This window comes from Amia ocellicauda, chromosome 13 (assembly GCF_036373705.1).
Source record: "Amia ocellicauda isolate fAmiCal2 chromosome 13, fAmiCal2.hap1, whole genome shotgun sequence".
Lineage (NCBI taxonomy): Eukaryota > Metazoa > Chordata > Actinopteri > Amiiformes > Amiidae > Amia > Amia ocellicauda.
In genome coordinates, this window is record NC_089862.1 from 19,721,736 (window position 1) to 19,744,130 (window position 22,395).

A 22,395-nucleotide genomic window follows, 5' to 3' on the forward strand; every position below is an offset into this window, starting at 1 on the left:
TTTTTTATAGAAAGAACTAGACTTTGATTACGTAATCCTACATATAGTAAGAACATACAGATATAATTATAATAATAAACTCTTTAGGGGTCTTACTTTGTTAAATGAATTGTATAAGTAGTGGTCTGCTGGTTATAGTACAATTCTGCAGCCCTCTCCTTGCCCCCCCCTCGCCCCTCTCTCTCTCTCTCTCTCTCTCTCTCTCTCTTTCTCTCTCTCTCTCTCTCTCTCTCTCTCTCTCTCTCTCTCTCTCTGCAGTATTGCTTTACTGCATGTCATAAATTTCTCACTGCCTGATTGTATGGCTGTTCTTCCTCCACTGCAGGGTCACATAAACTAAACAACCTTTCAAAGGAGGAGAAAACCATAGCCACGCTGCTTGTGCCTGCTGATATTTGTCAAAAGCCCTATGCCAGTGCAGGCGCTCCATTTTAGGGGAATGTGATCTCATGGCTATGGTTTAGAGGCACTTATTTTCTTTAATTTCAGTCGGCAGAGACCTTTAGCTGGACAAGATTTTATTCAGCCTGTGTGTAAACTAACAGTTTGACTGGAGGTTTGTTTTTCTTTCTTCTGGAGATATTTTTCCTTAAATTATATATATTCCTAACTGGAGAAGAGACCATTCATAGATTGTCCGAACAAACGGTTTCTGGTATTGCTGTGTGCCCCCATGACTTTGTTGGGTGTGTGGTCCAATTAAGACTGCCTACTAGTGTGAGACCTCCAAGATTTCCAATTGTTCAACCTCCACTGTCATATACCTGGTTTGCACAGGTTCATATTTGTTATTCTGATGTAACTAAGTCGCCCACACATGCTTTTGTTTAGATATACATGTATATCTATCTGAGAATCTTTCCACACGTCTCACTTTTGCACAATGAGCATTCATTACTGCTCAAAACATTTGTCACAAGATAGACAACCTGGACCTCGAGTACATTTCTTACGTTTATAGGATACCTGACCCTGCTCAGAATCAAGCAGGCATTATTGAAAATAACAAACATCTGAGTTGATCTTTCTTACAAAATTAACTCATTTCCAACCTCTTTAACACAAAGGCCTCAGGGTCATGTCTGCCGTGTCTATTACTGAGTGTCCGGGTAAAAGGAAATTGTGCATATATTATGAGCTGCATCATTCATTTTCATAGTAGGAGTGGGGGGGGGCAATGGGGGAATGAAAACGGATGCTCAGACTCTTAAGGTGGGCAATCTCATTGACATGTTGTTTTCCAAAGCCGTGAATGATCTCATCACCCATGCTTCCTCCCTCCTCTTCTCCATTTAAATTCCACAAAAGAACCATGTGCCTGCACACTGAGCTAAGCTTGGCTGCCTCCTCAAGTCGGAGCAAGCCGAAAGAGAGAGAGAAAAAAAGAGAAGAGAATAACCCAATAGGATCATAGCTAGACGGGAGTGAGGGGGAGAAGTGCAGAGGAATCCCTGTTCAAGACTGTGGTGTGAAGTCCATGGCAACCGGGGGCCCTTCTGAGATACTCACGGAGAGGGAGGAGGGCCAGTCGGGGCTTCAGAGCTGTAACCCCTCCTCTCAGTGCAAGACACAACGTATGGCAGAGGAAGGCAGTTCTCTTTTCTGTGGCTTTGTGCAGCTCTAGATTGAAGAAAATGTGTCGCTGTAATTTCTCTTTTCCTTTTCCGCCTGCTCGGTAGCGTAAAGGCTGAAAACCAGGCTGTGATCCTCCAAATAGTTTTCTTATCCCTGTATTGCTGCCTTTGTTTGCCTCTTATCCTAGTATTTTGCCAAGAAGTGTTGCACAGTATGTGATTTTTCTTTTTTCCTTTGTCTGGTCAGGTTCTGGGAATCAACTTTCTACTTGTATCTTGTTTAAAACTGAAAAGGCAGAAACAATGTCATTGCAGTTATAGATTAAATACGTGTATTGCTTTCAAATCTGTAAAAAAAGATTACAACATCCCCATGTCCACTTATTTCAAAACCAAAAGAATGATTCCCCATTTTAAGCACTTGCAACAATTAGGGTTTGCATCATGCATTTATTGAAAAACGAAGTATTTCATATTCTTATTGATTCAGCTGCAATAATCTTAAACATGTGGTTTGTGTACTCTCTCACTCTGCTTCCGATGATTTTTTATGTGTATGTGGCAGGGTTTTGGGAAACCAGAGAGGAATAAGAATACACCAACATTAACTCAGCAACCGCTTCTGTTATGCTCTGAGTTTCTGTATCTATTGGCATGATTGTTTAATGTGTTTTCCCAGAATGGATAATCACCTTATTTTAGCGCTCTCTATTAACAAAATAATTGACTTGACAGGAAAGTAAATGTCTGTAGACAGGGTGATGGCACAGGAACAAAGACATTTTAAGAAAAATATGATTCCAGTTGAGTATTGCAGTGAAAAAGAAATCCTGAGAAAAAACCTTAAGGAAGATATTTGTCCATGAATCAGAAGAAACATTATGTGTTTTGCATCGATGGCATCTTCCGTAAAGATTGAAACACTAATTAGAAGTATAAATAATGTAAGTGTGATTATATGTGAACTAACAGTAGCAGAGCTATGTAATGAATGACATTTGTAGTGTGTATTTACCTGAATGCTGACATTGGTCAATAGGAGAAACTGAATTTTGGGTCAGGTTGGCCTGAGTGTATTGGCCTTTCTAGATGATGAGTGCAATATCTATTCCCTTACGATGAACTTTTTCTCCAGCTGTATTTAGAAAGCTAGTACTTCAGTCTTGTAAGCATGCTTATGTTATCACTTCAAATTCACTACAGGATGCACAATTAAATAGTCAAATTCTACATTTTAAAGAACAAGGTTGTATTGATTTTATTTCATATGCACCCTTTCTCAAGCTAACTGCCTTGCTTGTAGCTTGCTTGCTTGCTTGGCTGTTGTAGAAAAAGTGAGAATGTCAGTTACAAATCTGTAGGATGTGCAATATTCACTTTTCTGAAGGACAATTAGATTTTGACAGAATACCACTCTGGGTATGATCATTTTTCTTCCTAGCCCATTTTTAACTTCATAACCCATAGTGTAGGCCTATATTTCCACAAATGAGTGCTTTCTGCAGTATTAGTCAGATACTGTGTTCATCTTTCAGTGGAAAATTATTACACATTTGAAGACATTGCTCAGTATGCGACATCTTGTCTTCACTGAATCCAGGGAAGGCTTTTGTTTTTGAAAATGACATCTTAGATTTCAATGGTCACCAAAGTGAAAACGGGAACTGGAGTAACACTCAAATCTGACAGTGCGAACGTTAAGCAAGAAGTTATTATAAACATGACTTAGATAAACCCTACTGATAAAGGAAGTTTCTTAATGTAGCCTATATAGAAATTAACATTGGGAATGATAACTGAATACTGACCAAAGTGGCCCTTGGGAACTTGTAGTGTAGGTATGTAAATTCCAATGCATCGAGACCATTGACAAGCTGCATGAAATTTATATGGTTTGATGTACATGAATGTAATCTTAAATGTTAAATAATTACCTCTCTGTTTTATACTATTCATGATCTAACACTGGCTTCTGAATACAACCAATCAGATTTATACTATTAGTAGTATCACATTTTGCTTTAAGTTGGCAAAGTGCATAAGTATTTATTTTTTTACGATTGTGTTTATTATGTGCATAAGGATTATCATAAACCTGAAAGAGGCAGTGACTGTCTTCTTTAACCCTAAAGAAGGGGGGGTATTTGTTGATTTCATAAAAGCCTACGGTACCTTCTGGTCAAACTCAAACAATTATTGTACAATATTCATATGATATGCGATGCTTTTCTTGTTTTTTTACACACACAAAGAGTGAGTGTGCATTATTTTCCTTTTGATTTGTTTGCTTGAAGCCAAAATAGTGTTAATATAATTAAAGACTACATGTTGCATAAGGAGAGGAAAGCTCGTGGACTGTAAAAATAGGTTTAAAAATCACTGAAAATGTTCAGTCACTTTCTGCACCTCACTTTTCACGGCTTTTCACAACCCAGGCTTTGGGAACGGCTCTTTTTATGCTAGTCAGGGACAAAATCTGTGTTCTTTCAGTCCGCCTTATTAGGAAAGATGCTGGGAGCAAGGCACCTGGATTAGTGAAGCAATTTGCAGCAGGAATTTGGATATTGTTAATCAATTAAACTGATAAGCCGATCCATTTACATTACAGTGTCAGTCTAATTATTGCGCGTGCTGCCAATTCATTCATTCATTCCTGCTTTCATTCATTCTTCTCCCCTTTCTTTTTTCCCAAAGAAGCTTTTTTTGGTTCTTTTCAAATGACAGAAGGTTTCTGGACTGTGCTGAGTGTCATCAAGAGTTTATGCAGTTCTGCGCCAAGCGAGGCCCAGGGCATTGTCTACATCCTTTAATCTAATTGGGGGCTTACATAACACTTTGTGACCCACAGACGAAATTGATAATAAAGTACCAGTTCCTCACAAGCTTGGTGTATGCTTTATTTTTACCCCTTTTATCAGTTTAATAATCTCTTTATTTTCTACATTAGCTTTTCACCTCTACTTATAGAAAGCATTATTGACGAGATTTTAAAGGGTAAATAGAGGGCTTGGAAGGATACAGCATTGTACATTAGGGCCATGTGTAGCTTCTGGTTCTTAAATAACTTACCTGTCATTTTCCTTTTCATTGCTCAGATCCTGATGGGTTTTTAATGTATAACTCCAATGCAATCACTTCCAGCTTGCTTTTCGTGTCCTTGAGGCTGTAGTCTGTTTGACATCTCCTGCAGCTGCCGGAGAAACCCCTCTTCTCTCCAAGGCACATTCGAAGGGAGCACCTGTAGTCGGTTATACTCCAGCAGGTGGGGGGGAAATCGGACGAACAGCAGCCTTCACTGACACACCCCCTACACGAGCGCAGGCTGACATCTTGTATGCGATTGCCCTGGACTTAAAACTAATGAATAACAATAAAAATGGTCAGGAAAAGCAGTCAAAAGGAAAATCACATACGTACCAAATTAAGTTACCTCAAGTTCCCACTATTTGCTCTTTAACAACATTTCCTGGAGCATATTTTATACTGTAACCTAAAAACTAGTCTTACCTGACAGGAAATCATTTGACAGAATTGTAGATCACTTATTGTTCCTGAAGATAAACCAATAGTTGGCAATATGTTTGTTTGCCTATCAAGGATTTGTAATGAAAAAGCATAGAGGGTTTTCTGCTCTGTTCTGTTAGGGGATTCCAATAATATAGCACAAATATTTACAGTGTTTGCAAGTATGTGTTTTTATTATTATAATCAGAAGGATATAGGCCTATATTTTATGTTTTTTACAGTACATATGCATAAGCTTAACCTACTGGAGATGGCAATGAAAAAACCTAGTATCATGAGAGGCACAGCCAAAGTAATGGTAAATAAACTTTACAGCTCTGTAATAAATAAAATACTGCAAATATTCAGACACTGATAGTGAAAAGAGTTTTGCCAGCATGGGAAAAATAATATTGTTAAGAAATTGTAATCGATTAAAGGCCAAATAGAAAAAAAAATCTACATTTGTGATGGCTGCTATATTCTGGGATAAAAACAGCCTCTCAATAAGTCAGTCATTTCTTTCCGTCAGTCGTGTGTGCCTTAATTCATTCCTTATCGTGGTGTTCCTGAGAAAAAAGGGGGAAGGGAAAGCCACTGTTTTGATGCATGCATTTCCACTGACACGTTAAGTACAGAGCTCAGACGGAGGCTTACGGAGTAGCTCAGAAGATAGCCCTTGTAACATATGGTACACACTACATAATGCAAGGAGAGGCTGCCATGCACCGTAGGCTTCGTTCTCTTACCAAAATGTTTATACACACAACGAGCATTTGAAACACTGTGTGACAATAATCAGTGTGTTTTTAAACCTGAGGGGCTGTTATCCGTGCATTCAGAAAAAATCCACTATCTAAATTTGTGAAAGCTATTGTCACTGGAGGAATGTGTCACTTAGTGGAACAGGGTGGACACCTGGGCATCCTGGCACAAATCTATTGGTTTATGCCACTTCGTCCACACATTTTACAGCTGAAATATTTGTTGGCTTGAAAAGAGATTTGTCTTGGATCAATTAGCTACTAAAAAAACAGCAAGAGCAAGATGGGCTAAATGGCCCCCTCTTGACTGTAACCTTTATTGTGCTCTTACGTGCATTTGAGGGAGAAAGGAGGGGTGTTTCTAATTGAGATCAGTCAAAGTATCCTCGCTTCCTAACCTCATATGTTACCTGCCATTAGATACTCGGAACAATGAAGCACAAATCTCTTGCAAGAAGGAAGGATCAAGGAAACAAACTACAGTTCTGTAATGCAGCTAATCTCCCTCTTCTTTAGAGACGTATGCTGTCATAATCAATGTATGCTGTTTAGTTTGTCTAGTGCCTCAAAACAATCACAGCTTTGTCTGAAATGGGCCTTTTCTTCTTTAATACTTAACATTTTTTCAATATAATTTCAACTGTATTAAGTTTTAATAGTATTGATGTTTTAATCAACATCAGACGTTTAATACCTTGTTTTTGTTGTTCTTATTTCACACAGAACTGTTAATCAATGGCAAGGCCTGTGTACGGTTCGCCCAGCCGTTTTTAATTTTCTTGCCAACAGATAGAGCAGGCAGATTCCTGCAAAGGCCAAAGGTCCTAAATGCTATTTGAAAAGATTCTAGAGAGAAATACAGGGAAAAGGTAGCCTGTCTTCAGCAGCTTTCTTCAGTGGTTTCAGATAAAGGGAGCCCCCCCCCCCATAAAACCAGCTAAAGAGATGAGAGGAGGAGACCATTTACAGTACTGTACTGATAGGAGGTTCAGAGTCGGCACAGAGCTTCGGCACTAATGTTATCTATAATGCAAAGCATGGCCTTTATTAAATGCATCATGGGCAAAATGTTATGCTCTGAAATGCCTCTTTGCATTGTGGCCTTGCTGGTTGTCATGATTCCTCAGACGCTTGTAGCGATTGGGGGTGGTGGTAGGGGGGTGGCGATGATCCATAAGCGGAAGATATATGGCAGCAAAGAGAACTCATTTTGAGTAAAGTGGGCCTTCGTTCCCCCGGGACTCCCCCGGTTGTCTCAGGCTGCAGTGTGTGATGTCCATCATGCTATATGAACACCATCTGTTCAGTATTACGCTCTCAGTTGCCAGGCTACCTGCTCTACGCCGTCACACTTCGCTGCCTAGGCTCAGCCTTAGACACATTATCCAGGAGGAAGAGAGAAAAATATATTACATTGGTCATGATTAAGCCATCTGCTGGGAAAAGGCCAGAATGAACTGGAACAAAGCAGAGCAATGTCGCCACCTTCTGGGCTCGATTGTGGGCATCTGGTGAAATGAGCTGTCCAGGGATATTTGTAAGAGCTTTCCTTCCACAGTCAGTGCAAGGAGGCTCCCCAATCAGCTCTGTTCAATTGACAGCAGGGATTTTAATATAGCGCCAAGTAATCCAAGTACAGAACATTTATTAAGAAAGTGGAGATCGAGTAAGACCAAAAGAATTTGAATCACATCTGTGCAGACCTGGGCTCTTGTATTCACCAGAAAAGGCAGCGTGTCTTTGAAGCCGGCACTGAACAGATCCGTCACAATGAGAGGATGATTAAGACTTATTTTGTGCATCACAAGATTATCAGATGAGCTCATGGAAACAGTTTACCTGATGATTGCCTGGTTTCAGGAAATAAAATGAGAAGCACTCAGAGAATTAACCAGAACCTTTTTCATGTGTTTAGGAGGAATAAACAGAGAGAGCCTTAAAGCCTCTGAAAAAAGTACAGGTTTGAATGTAATAGAATTGTTTAGGTTAGGCTATATCCCTTCACATAAATACATGTGTAATTGTCTAATACACTGTTTGTTCGTTGGTTGGTTAAAAGACTCATGATATTTTCTAAATATGGCAACAACATCTAAACCCAAAACAAATTCAATATTTTACTTTAAGTTTGAAAATGTAGGTAGTGTATTGGGTTTAAAACAATATAACAAGAATGGGTAGGCATTGTCTTTATTTGTCTGTGTGTGTGTGTGTACAGAAATGCACATTTCTTAACACAGTACCCTTGGGAGTTAGCCTTGTGGAAATAAGGTATTGGAATCAGTGACAGCTGGTAACAGCTACATAGCATCCTAGGCTTTTTCCTTGACCCCTCAGAACCGAACTGTGCGATTCAGAGATTATCATTATAACTCAGCGCCTTATGGTGCAATGGGGGGAAAGTATTAACCTAGCAATGCCTGTAGACTTTAACCGTAAAAAATACATACGTAATTTAAAGTATTTATCCTGTTCACATTTACAACTATTTGATTTGAATGTGCTGTGATTGATTTAACGTCATTAGCAAGATTAAGAGGTGCAGAACCCTGCAGTTAAAAAAAGAAATGCATGTATTTGTGGAAAAACATCTTTCTTGGATGTCAAAACATTCTAAATTTAGTCACTTTCACTGAAAGTACCTGCTGTAAACATGTAACTATGATAAAACCATTGAGCTGTTTGTCTACCAGCTAGCTTTCAAAGTATAACAATTTAAACATACAATTATTTTTTATTTTTTTAAGTTGAATTTATTTGAATCAACGAGTTATTCCAGAGTAAGTTTCTGATTTTGGCTGGCCTATTCTATAACTGTACAATCTTTTTGCTAGGCTGAGGGTCTGGTTACTGAATGTTTGTTGTCATAGTGACAATTGTGTACCTTTCAGAGAAGGCCCCTAAATTACATGGCTGTGCTTTTGTAAAACAATACAATAAATCAAGTTCTCTTTTTTTTCCTTCTCATTGGTGGCAAAGCATTACCTGACATGACTGCAGAGATTACTTCTCTGAATAGTGGGAACTGGGGTGTCACAAAGGACAGCAAATCTTTCCCATTCAGATGCTCACTAGGGTTTTCTGTTCCAATAGAAACTTAAAGCAAACTATCCACCTGCGCTGTGCAGTGAGCACAGAGGTCCTTTATTCTGCATTGCCATGTTTATTCACAATGTTTAGACCAGTACTGGGTCATTTCAATGGGAGATTTCTTATCAGTATTTGTCTGAGTTGAATAATTGTGTCCATTCAGTGTAAATCAGTGTATTTGTATAATCAAGGCAAATTATTATTGTAACACTTAACGTTTTTTTGTTTTTAAACAATCTAGAACAAACCCAGCACTAAAAGAAAACAACCTCAAATACGGTTGTTTTTTATTTGGACACAAATATGGGTTAGACCAAAGACTGAGGTCAAGATATGGTAAACATAACAATACCTGGCACACAGGTTGCACAGCCAAGTACTGCTTTTCAGCATGCCTGCATAAACCCTGTGAGTAGCCAGGCTACACTGTGCACAACAGTAAATGTTTACAACTCAGTGTGGCACACATACAGTTCTAGGACAATAAAATGTTATTCTTTCATACGTTATAATCACAGACATAATGCATATTACATAAGACATCTTCAGTTTATTCTTTGATGTATCGTGATATAATATGGTTTAGTAATGCATCGATATTCTGTGTATCATTGCATCTAAAGACACAAACTGCAATGAGACTTGCTTCCCTGAGGACACTGGAAAATTAACTTGAGTTTCATGTTATTTCATGCTGCAAAAACAGTCCCATCTGTCACCTAAAAAATCAGACACATGCATCTTTCGGCTGCTGGGAAGTCCATGACATTGTCCTTGTATGTAGGCTTGTACATACAGAAATGAATTAACATTGTATACCTGCAGAGGTCAGGATTTCAGTTGTTGCGTCGCTGTAAGGAGCCAAAGGTTCCTTGATTTAGTATTGAACGTAGAGAGAGAGCATAGTCAGCCCTCCGAGCTGACGGTGTGTCTTCAAAGCTAAAAGAGACAGCACTCCATCACCTCAGAGACAGACATGCTGATATCCCACATCTCTTTCAAAAGATATGCCGATTAGGCTGAAAAAAGGGTTTGCTTCGATGCTTAGACCATGGAATTTGAAAAACCCATGTCATTCAGCCTTTTTCACACTCGCAGATGATTTAAGAGGGGTGGGGGGAAAAGTCAAGCAAAACCTTTACCGTATATTTGGTGTGTTGACTTAGAATTTTAGTTGCACAGGGAAAGGGTGACAGGTTTTTTGTGTGCTTCCCTATTATAACATGTTAGTTCTGGATTTCAAATGCAGTTCTAATGTAAGGATTTTCAGTCGTGTTTAAGTCTCGATTTTACACCATCCTGTTTGTTTCCACTAATGAAATCTCGGTGTGTTTTCTGTGATGTCTTTGTAATTCGCATTATACCCTAATTCTTCTATCGTGTCATCTTTCGCAGGAGCAGAATGTAGTTGGCATCTCCCGGCAGGCTGGTGCTGTGCAACCAACACTACAAGGCCCAGGGACTGTGACGCCAGTGCCCAGCACCAACCCGGGGGCACCTGGTTACCTCGGCAACCAGCAGCAGGCAGCCATGATGAAGCAAATGTTACTGGAGCAGGAGAAGCAGAGAGTCCAGCTACACGTGATAGAGCAGCAAAAGCAGCAGCTTCTGAGGGAACAAAGGCAACAGCAGCAGCAGATGCTGGCGGAACAGGTAACGCGTGCTCCTCGGTGGACAGCCTTAATGAGAGAGAGAGAGAGAGAGAGAGACCTGAAGAGGGTTCACGAGCACTTGAAGGAGCTGGTTTGTTGGTTTGTAAGCACAAGCCCGCAATTACCTTCACTATAGGGTTAAAGGAAGTCTGGCAGTGAGAGTATATGTATTTTTCAATTCTATTTTCCTGTTCTTAATTATCTTCCTGCACATATTTCTATACTCACACACACACACACGCACACTATGGCTGGCTAATTAATTTGTATGTATTTATTTTTTCTTTACTGTTGTGCATCAGATCTTGTAATGTGTCTATTAGCGATGTGAACTTTGCCCTTTCTTAATGACAGTAGATGTGACTGAAGCCTCAATTAAACTAGTATAGCCAACACACAAATCTGTCACAATAAACAACATTCTCATTTTGTTTTTCAATTCCCTCCCAATTTGGAGTCGGCAACTGATAATAAACAGCTGCGAGAGATAAAGATAGATACACGCGTCCTCTGAAAGGTGTTGCCAAGCCATCCCCTTCTCTCAGCAGACCTATAGCATTGTTAAAGGACCAATGTGCTAATGTGACAATGCTGAGAGTTCATAGGCTGTATGTTATATAATGTATTTTAAATGTTATTTCTATCCATCAGTTACAACAGCAACACTTACCCCGGCAGTTAACACAGCAGCAGAGAAGCTCCTATCCTGTCCAGCAGTTCAACCAGTTTCAAGGTAAGCCCAGATGTAGGTGAGACTTATTCAAAACAGCCATAGCAGGTAGCAGACTTACAAACGTGCTTCATTTTAAGCCTCAAGTCTTGAACTGGTTCTGCCTTGTCACACGAATAACCCAGGAACTAGAGCAATAATGCAAAGTCTAAATCCCTGGGCTGTGCCCTGAGGTATCCTCATATAAGTTGCTTATCTAGCTGTGATTTAAGACCAACTCAAGAAGAAAAACAAATACCTGAAATTCCAGTACTTTGATATGTAGAAATCATTTGCAATGGATTTCCTATCAGGTGTTTTCAGATTTGAGTTGTTTTATTCTTGCATCTACATTCTGCATCTTTCATTGGATTCTGCTTAGGAAAAACTAAATTCAGCCACATATCCAACTAGAATGTTGGTTATATCTGGGTTAATTCCTCTAACAGTACCATAGGGCTCTCCAATATAAGAATATGATTTAAATTGATGTGCACGGGCATTTATGCTAGTCAGTATTGTAGGGTTGAGCTTTAATAATTTCAATTCAATCTTGAGTGTTTTTCTGTCGATGAATACCCAAGTATGGTTTAAAGCTATATCCTTAAACTAAGTCAGGAACTTTGTGGAGAAGGCTCATAATCGCAATAATTACCTTGACATTGCAAATTACCATAATTAGTAGCATCTGTTATCTGGGACATTTCCTGCTGCTTAATTGTAAAATCTCTATATCCATTTTATTGTGCTCAAATTAAATGAAAGCTAGCGCCACTACTGGAGTACTGTCATATGTCTCGAATTTCAAAATAAATAAAAAACGCCTAAGGAAGTGTGCATCCTAATCCTGATTAAATTGTGATTGGATCAAGCCCCTAGTTGTCTTGTTTATTAAGCACCATCATAAAGGGTGCTTCAATGTTTTATGACACTCTGTCCCTCTACAAGACGCACGGGTTGCGTTTTTTCTACTGGCACGGATTCAGCTGTTGTCGAGTGCGGGGGACCTTGACCAAGTATACGAGCCATCTTATCCACTCGTTTGAGATCTTCACCTCAAAGCTTATGGGATGGGCTCACGGTGTGGAAAATGATCCTGTTATGGTGAGGTCATTCCCGGTGGACTACGTAGAGCTGCCAAATCCCTCACGTCAGTCATTTAGCACAGCGGGTTGGTTGCTCTCCTGGGGCCATGCGGATCAGGTTTGAATCCCACACTTAAATACATTTACTTCATTAGTGGCTTTATAGAGAGGTAATAATGCAGTAAAATAGGTTTAATTGGTTTTCACTTAGCAATTTAGAAATGTATAAATACTGTCTTTAAAGTGGAAGCAGCAGTATGAATATGTTGGGTACCTACATTAACTTATATCTGCTTTATGGTCACTCTGTTACAAAAGCATTTCAATCTGAAACAAACTACATGAAGACTCCAACAAACCACCTAGGTTTATTAAGCTCTTTATTTGTTTCTGTTAATTCCTAAATAATATAGGCCAAAAATGACAATTGAGCTAAACCCCCCAAGAAAATATAAAGACCAAAAAGTAAAATACAAACTTTTTTTACCAATAAGGTTTTCTTATGGATGGTCCAAACCTGTTTCATATATCTGTGTTAAGAGATTCACATGTCTAGTTTAAATGCACTGTAGATATATATGTCAGTATGTAATACTACAGTTTCTACTTCCTTCTATTTTTTTTTGTTCACTACAGTGAGTGCAATTATAAACTTTTTGTGGTCACACTAGACTACGGCAGTACAACATTAATCCTCATCATTTCACATCTAAAGTCCTAACAGACTGTGCTACGCCCTCTCATTTACTTCACAGCAAATCATTGGAATCTTTGACATTCCAAATTATTGGTAGTTCAACTGGGGAACATGCCAACATTTGTTCCTCCCCTTTAGAGGGTAAATCTGGCTTCATCTATTGATTATCTTGTCAAGTTTCCATGGAAACCATCTACGAGTTAACCCCTAGGGAACCTGTTTTTCAGACCATCAGCACTTAAATCATCTTGGTGCTGCCCCTACAGATTATGTAAGGTAATTTTTAATCTGTCAATAGTATGCCTGCACTCCTTTACAAGAACTGACATGTCCATCTGAAATCTATCACTTTTAGGCTGAACTTGTTTCCATGGAAACCTGTCCCAGATCTGAAGTTTTCTGTCGAGTTTATTCGTGTTATTGAAAAATGGAGCTCTCACAAGCTAATGTAAAAAATGAACTAAGCAATTTTACAGTTTTGTCCTCTCAGGAAAACAGACTTCGCAATCCAGTAGCAGGACTTTTTTTCAGTTTCAGGAAAACAAAGTTCATTGTGTCAAAATAGGTCATTTTAAGAATGATCCTGAAGATGTTATTTTGTATTTCTCTATTCACAATAAATAAAACAGATCAATTATAATGCATAAGCATTCACACTTTCTCCACATATAATACAACTGTCCTTTGTGTATTATTTAACCCTAGTACTAATCGAAAGAGGGGGCATACAGAAAAGAAGGTCTTTGTATATAGCTCAATGTATCCACACCAAATGTTTACCTCACAGTTAAACACATTTGAAAAATATATTTAATATATTTAATATTAAATATATTTAATTAAATGTATTATTCCCCTAAAGATTGTGAACACTATGGCTTTTTATATTGTACTTATTGCTACAATAATGGCTAATGTGGCTGTAGAATTCATATAATTCAATAGGGAAAATAATGGGTACGATATCTACTGTCATCATAGTAATACAGTATACAGTAGTGAACGTATTGCATAATCATTATACCGCATAGACAATACAATACCTTGCACTTTAGCTTGACTCATGCATCATGAACTCCAAATCCACCTCGTGCCCATCATGCTTTGCCACATCTCCTCCTTTTGACATGAAACCGGATTGGTCTTTGGCTGATATGAATGCATGGATCAAAGGTGGTGTCTAGCAGAGTGTCAAGGGAGTTCTGTTGGCTGAGAAGGGTTGGCAGTGAACATCCCAAAGTGTGTCTGGGAATTGCCATCCAGCTGCAGAGAATGAAAGGTTATAGGAGGCCTCCTGCTAAAGAAACCTTGGTGGGGTTCCCATTAAGCGCTTGAGTGAACCCAGGAGTGTTCCTCCCAGGCACCACCACGACAGGGATGATACTCAATGATAAACATAATCACTGTATTCGTTTTCACAGAGTTTACAATATCTGGGCACAATTATTTATGATTAAGGTAATTCATTTCACATATATACATCTCTTAAATTTGTGCCGCCGCATGTGTTAATACCAGAACTGTGAACTTCAGATTTTGTTTTTGATACTCTTTCATAATGCAAGCTCCCTGTGATAAGCTTTCTATATTAATCGTACAAAATAGATAAATTATGTAAAATAAAAAAACCTATTAGGAAACAGACATTTAAACTTTACATATAATTTTAGGGAAATTATTTTATCATTAACGTTGTCATTAGGGTTGTTTGCTGTAACTCGGCTTAAAGAATCAAAATGATAGAGGCTTCATGTGCATTATTATGCCATTCAATCTTGCAGAATTAACATAAATTGATTGCAGTTCCTCTCAACGGGTAAACTTTACACACATTTCCTTTTCTAATGATATGTACTTGTTTTTCAGGCACGCCACAGGAACTGGCAGCGAGGAACCAGGCTCTTCAGATCAGGAATGCCCATTTGCTTCAACAACAGCAAAGCCAAGGCATACTCCAGATGGCATCCATCCAGAACTCTGGCTCGATGCCAGCCGCGGCCGCCCAGTCCGAGATGAACATGGCGTACAGCAACACCCCCAGCAGCCAGCAGGGCATCTACAGCATGAATCCTGCAATGAACCAAATGTTGCAGCACCCAAACCAAAGCAGCATGAATATGTCCCACAACCCTTCACAGGGCCAGAGACAACCCAGTGCAGGACAAGGGGTTGGGATGGTTGGGGGTTATGGGCAAGGCATGTTGATCAACTCCGCCATGTCTCAGCAGCAAATGAAAGGACCACCTGTTGGCCAACCCATCCCCAAGGCCCAAGCACAGAGACTCCAGAGTATTATGGGAAATGCCGCCCAGGGGGCACAGGGCTGGCAGCAACAGCAGCAGGGACTGCAGGGCATGAGCGGGCGAACTAGTGGAGAAATGGTGGCCTTCAATAGTAATTCGGCATACGCCATGCAGCCTGGTCAGCCACGCATGACCAAGCAACACTTTCCTCAAGGAATGAACCAGCCTATTGTGGATCCCAGAGCCATGAACCCTGCAATGAGTGGGCAGATGATGCCCCATATGTCTGGCCAACCAAGGACCAACCAGCCCCGGCCCATGGTCATGGCTGGAATGACCCAGGGTGTTCCCAATATGACTCCTTTTAACCAAGGCCCTGGCCAGCAGATGGCAGGTGGTGGTGCCTCTTACGTGCAAGGCAGTCAACCACAGGGCTACCAGCGGACATCAAGTCAGGACTTGTCTTACAGTTATAGCAGCCAGCCGGCCAGCGGGGGCTCCTTTAATATACCCGACGGGGCTGACCTGGACTCAACGGATGGGTGGATGGACGAGTTCTTTCCGAGCCAATAGCATTGGAGAGGCACAAATTTTAAGTGAACTTAAGATGAGGAAAAAGAAAGAGGACAATTAAATCTTGGTTTTTGGAGAGCATTAACGAGCTGTCAAAGGTCACATTGTTTGTGTCACTTGTGTGTGCTGTCAGATTATTTCACACCTCTTTGTGAACTGGGTCAGTTTGGTGGTCATTCTAAAGCTATTCAGCTCTCTGAGAGTGTGCGGTTTTGTTTTATTTATTTTTTATTAGAAATCGCAAAATTTCTACCCTTTTTTTAACTATATATATATATATATATATATATATATATGTTTTTAACTGACCCTTTTGAACTCTTAGCTGTGTGCAAATTTGGTTATTCCTGTCAATGGCTTTAGGACTGTATTTTGTATTTTAAGAAAGAAAATTACTTAAAAGTAACAAATCCCAAGATTATATTAAAGAATCATATTATAATTGGTGGGTGGGTAGCAGCAACAATTGATTGTTGTTTTTGTAATGCTAAAATAAAATAATTTCTTAATTATGGTTATAGATTTCTTTACCTTACCACTTTGCAGCCTTTTCTGTTACATTTCATATCCACTTTGGAATTCCTTTTTTTTTTTCTTCTTCTGTGGTGTCAACGTGTAAAATCTATACATTAATGAGGTTTTGACCAAAACATGGGATTTTAACCAGATTTGCTGTGCTGTGCAGTAGTTCATAGCCAACAATATTAATTGTAATTGATAGGAGTTGTGGAAAGCATCCCATTACCCATTTATTAGGTTTCAAAAACGAAATGTTATCTTTGAAAGGCTTGCATTTCTTCTGCATTTGTCTGGTGTTTATACTGTGAAAAACAACAACAAAGCAATCATGTCTCTTTGTGTAGAGTATCGGAGCCAATGCAGTAGGTGTGGGCAGTTGCTAAGCAACCGGTGTGAGAGGCATATATGGGGCTGAAATCTGCATCATACTGTGAGCGCTGGCAGCTACCAATCGTTCTCCACGACTGGAAAACATGTTCAATGGCAGCTAAGGTGATTATATTACAAAACTTTATCTGTCAGAATGTGTTTTGTTTTGTTCTTTTTTTTTTTTCTTTTAATAATGGCCATGTTATTTATTTAGATATTTTTAAATACATCTTTTTCTTTCAAAAAATAGGTAGAATTATTATTTTATTTTTTTCAAATCACTAACTTTTAAATGGCATATTGTATCCAAATAAAGTAAAAACATTCAATGCAAGTTTAGAATAGGTATTTTGCAGAATTTGAAAAACAATTAATGTGAACTGTTGTTGATCCATTATACTCAGCTTTCAATTTCAAGCTCATCAATAATCCCATTACATACTTGTTGGCAAGAGACTATCTTATTATTCTTAAAAAAAATAAAAAATAAAAAAAATATATATGTCAATATGACACATGTAAATATAGTGAATCCATGCTGTAAAGCCATGAAAAGTCAGTTGCTTAAGCATATTTGTAGTGCTTCATAATAAGCCACAAATGCTGCATCTATTTTTACAGTAGGTAAACCGCAAATAAAACTATTGGACGTGGTTATATAATTTTTATTTTTATTTGTATTTCTTTCGGCGGGTCGTTTTCCAGCTATTATTCGGAGTGCTTCCACAGTGTGAATGGTGTTGTTGTCCTATACTTTAGAAGGAGGAAGTCAAGAACTGAACAACACAGTTCTTTAGGGCCCATGTTATAATATACAGCATTGTAGACGGGGTCTGTTGGAACCCTGTGTGATCCATCAATGACTTTGCTGTCGGATCATTTTCAATGCTCTGCAGCAGCACAAGAGCCACTGTTTTATTACTTTGGCAAAAATGTATTAAAAATGCAAGATTTTATGTGAGTACTCCGCTAATGTGAAAGTGACTGTGCTCTCGGTTCCAGAATATGAATGCAAATATTCGTAGTTTATTGTCCAAACAAAGAACAAAAGAATTATAATTTATTAAGAGTGTAACAGAGGTACACATGCATTTCTTTAACATTTTCATTACTGAATGCAGACATTGTAATAAAGCTATCCGGTGCCACTGAGCTTTAGTATCATATCATATACTGTGTCTTAAAAGTGTCCAGCTTGCTGAGCAGTGAGAACTTGGGAATAATTTACAAACAACTAAATTGGATCAAATTATAAATATATTGTAGTACTTTGCAAAAATCAAGACCGAAAAAGTCAGGGCAGTAACTTACATAATCAATGTGGGTGTGGCCACGAAACAGCCTTTTACGTCTTTCAATAAAGTCCTTTAGAATAATTCACACTGTATTGCAATGCTTTGTTTCTCAAGTTAATACATGGAAATCAATGGAAGTGTGTTTAGGAATATTTAAATTGAAAACAATATGAATAATGTTTTTCAAGGCATACATCTGCTCAAATCTTAGCAAAGCCCCTTCTTGTTCATAACATTACTTGAAGCTGCAGTTTCAGTCTTCCTTTGTCCTTCTGTGAGTTTATAGTTCTGCCTTTGACGCCCATTAATGTTGGCTTTGTGTTTTGTAACCCTAACATGCTAGGATGTGAATAGTGCATGATAGTTTTAAAACAAGAAAGGATCTGAAAAACAATGTATTAACTGAAGCTGTCGAAACCTTTTTAAAACACACTATAACCATAATGCTGCAACCATTATAGGAGTCTTCCCCCTTTTAAATGCCAAATACCTTCAGCAAAGAGTTGACTCTGCAGTATAAGAAATTTTGATGTAACAGCTTTTTGAAGCATTTGTGAGATTAATATGTCAGTATTCCTCATTACCAGGCTGTTTAACAACCTCGTTTGTGATTTTGCCTTACCAAAGCACCTTTTCCTTGTGCTCAGTGTTCCAGGATTTAGACCCCCTTTGCTCATTTTCACTCTTTTTGCAGGAGGTCTCAGGCAAACAAAACTCGTCCCTGGCTTCACACCTTTCATGTCTACTTTCATTTAGTCTTCCTCCGTCTGTTTGATCTGACCAGGCCTTTCAGGATGCTTCCTGTGTGCAGCTCTCTTGAGAGTTGGGGATGGATTTTGTTGGTTTGTTTGTTTTCAGGTTATAAATGTTCACAGAGTAAGAGAGAGGGAGCTGCTTTTTTCGGTTTTTGGTTTTACTGTGGCATTTGCTGTGATTGGGGTTCTGTGAAATTGGGTCTCCTTTAATGTTTTCGAGGTAGAAGTGGTATTAATAATATTCATATCACTTAGCAAAGTAACTTTACATTGAATATACATGTTTAAATAACAAAAATATTTTTAAAATAAATAAATAGCATATTAGAATACAGCTCTAGCCAGAGCATGACTGGTATTTATACCTCAGAGATGTCTTATAGGGTTAGCAAGTCCAACAATATATTCTTCATAAATATACATGTAATATCCCATATAAAAAATTCAACTGATTTCTACTCATAATATGGTATGAAAAAAATGAGTTGCATTATACTTCTAAGCTGTATATGCTTTTGATGGTCGTGGTTTGTTTGATTATTTCTTCATTACTCATACTATTACATCCAAATGCACTATATACTTAAATGCTGGTGATATCTAGACGGCATTACTAGATTATAAGTGATCAACTAGATCTTTAATTTGGAGCATTTGGGAGACGCATTAATAGCCATCACACCAAAGAGCTGCTACCAGGCTGAGTTGTTTTCCTTTTCTCCGAAGCCCAACACCATTTATTTAGTCTTTTGGTTTAAGTTTTATTCTCCTGAAGGTCATGAAAACAAAACAAGAATCTTAAAATTAAAATGCTACGTCCTCATGCTACCGCTTTGTTCATTTATAGGGATTTAATGTATTAGATTATATTTTTTAGGTTTTCAGAAAAATCTGATATTTTTTCAATCAATATCAATATTTCTAAATTCCGAAGTTCTCACAAGTAGTTATTTCTTACCTTGACTGAAACAAAACCTAGTATTTTTATATTAACTTTGCTTTTAAAAAAAAAAAAAAAAAAAAAAAAAAAAGGCACTGAAGAAAAAGTGTCCCAATATGTATCATTCAAGCAGGAGAGGGCGGCACCACTACTGGGTTAGGGCGAGTCTTCAAAATACAGATGAAAAAAATAAATACAAAAAATACAGATGAATTCATGTGCTCCTGGGTGACTTTTATTTTTTATAGAGTTTACTTCCATCTCATCCACTCTCTGTTTCGTTAAATTGTAAAGCACCTCTGTTATTATTGGTCTAGGAATATTTTCATTGCTGTACATCGGTGGAAGAGCTGCAGATCTCAAACTGCAGTGGAAATGCAAGCCTACCAAACAAAAACAACAAAAAAAGAAATGAAACGAAAAGCTGCAGTACCTGATAGTGTTGCAGGCAACTGGCTTACAGCTCAGTAGTTGCAAAAGAGTTTGTGTTGTCCTTCAAAGCTTCCTCCAAATATTGTGTATCCGGGACCAAGTAAAGTAGAAGTTGTTTTTCCTAGTTTTTTTTGTTTGTTTGTTTTGTTTTTTTTTTGTTTTTTTTTTGTTTTCCTTTTTTTGTACTTTGGTGCTGATGTACATGTGACGTTTTTGAGAAAAAAAAAACAATATAAAAGATAATGGTTATTTGTAAATATGTTTTTACAGGTTGAAATACATCAGATAATACTGGCTCTACTATCTGTAAAGAAATTACTGTTTGTTTAAAATAGAGAAGTATTTTTATTTCATTTTCCACTTTTAAATTCATCAGAGCTATGCCATTGCACTTCAGACAATGTCTTACTACTAATTTGTACTGTAAACCTCTTCTAATTTTTATTTTGGAGTTGTTTTTCTAGTTTGAGATTTTACTCTGTACCTTAAGCAGTGCTTATTTCTTTTTATCTTGTACAGAATTCTGAAATGTTAACGCAAGAGGATTACAAAAACACCTTTTTTTTTTCAAAAAATAAAATAAAAAGAGAGAATGTTATCTCAGTGATCATATTAAATGAACTCTAACTCAGTTTTGGTGTCTGTTTTCTTCATGTTTTTCCATTTCTTTCTGAAAGCTATTATTTTTATCCCATATATATATATATATATATATATATATATATATATATATATTACTGTGCATTCTGTATTTCATCTATACCTGCTGTTGTATAGAAAATATATATGAAATTTTCATAAAATCACAGAATTTGTGATATACTGTGTTTAATACGTCTTCCTTCATGGTTGTTTTTTGTTTTTACATTGTGTATGTACTGACATAGTATTGTGGTGATGACTGATGTGTGTTCTGTCAGTTCTAATGGAAATTCATACTTTTTTATATCAACTATATTTAACAACAAATTATGATTAAATATGAATGAACAGGAAATCAAGGATACAAAAACCATTCCTCCAGGGAAGTTGGGTTTTCACAGGGAATTGAAAATGAGAGGGGGTGGTGGGGGGGTTGTTCTTGTTAAAAAGTGCTGCATTGCACAGAACTTTTGCTATAATAGTCTTGTGTAGTGAACATTCAAAAGGGCTTTATTGGCAAAGAGCTGAGTTTCAGTGTCTTCTTCGAGAACAGATCGCTGCCTTGTCAAATATGCAGCGGTTTTACGTGTGCGCATGGCTGCCTTTTTGTACATCCCAATTAACCAAGATTAGCGCTAATTGGGCTCGGTTAAGCCAAATGACAAACTAAATTGAGGATATTGTCGATGCAGTCTTCATTGTCATTAGATAATAGTTTAGACAGTTTGTTTAGGGTGGCAATGTCAATAACAACAGAAATTCAGAAAGCCATCTCATGTGCATTATTCCAGATCCGTGAAGCAGAAAGTAGGCAGAACATTTTAAAAAGACACTTTTCGATAAGGCTATTTCCCTGACAGAATGATGGTATTATGCATTGTGATACTTTAACATTATACCAGTGTAAATAAAACTAGGAATTTCAACAGGAGTAGTTTCAAAGGCCCCCATATTGAACAGAAGTGTAATGCTACGAGACATTTATCTTTGAATTGTTTTGTCATGTAAGTAGCTTTGATAACAGATTTCTCCCTTTGTTGCTTTTTGTACGTAATGTAGTTATTTATAAAACAACAGCATAACTCTTTAGCTCCTTTGAAAGGGTGCTTTTATAAACTGCTTTAATTGGATTTAAATTTATGTATATATATTATAAGTAGCTGCCATTTTCTATTTTACACTTTAGAATATCCTAGGGACGCATTCTCAAAATACCTGAGCATTTCTTGGGGGGGACATGCCAACATCAGTAGGTATACTTGTATATTTGAGAGGGATTTCTGCCCTGCTGAGTCAATACTTCCACGATTTCTGCTCATCGAATGGCAGGATTTCTGTCAGTTATCATTATAGCTCCCCTCAGTGAACAGTTATTTCAATTTTTATTTTTTTATTTTTTTCATTTGATAAATATTTTATATGTTGTTCTCCCACATTGTTTCTGCCTAGATTGTCTACATACACTGTCCCGGGACAGTCTGATTTTGACCTCTATAAGACGAAAGGCAAATACAGAAAAGCATATAATTCTGGGACTATGATTATAAATATA

The 22,395-nt window shown here is 37.8% G+C and overlaps 1 protein-coding gene across 1 annotated transcript in view; it reads left to right on the top strand.

The window, feature by feature from the left end:
- maml3 (mastermind-like transcriptional coactivator 3) overlaps nt 1–20,833 on the top strand; it is a 174,342-nt gene extending 153,509 nt beyond the window's left edge. The window contains exons 3-5 of the mRNA XM_066720124.1: nt 10,328–10,585; nt 11,236–11,317; nt 14,942–20,833. Of these exons, the coding sequence (XP_066576221.1) occupies nt 10,328–10,585; nt 11,236–11,317; nt 14,942–15,891 (1,290 nt within the window). The 3' untranslated portion in view covers nt 15,892–20,833. The remainder of the gene's footprint in view (nt 1–10,327; nt 10,586–11,235; nt 11,318–14,941) is intronic.
- Nucleotides 20,834–22,395: the final 1,562 nt, after the last annotated feature.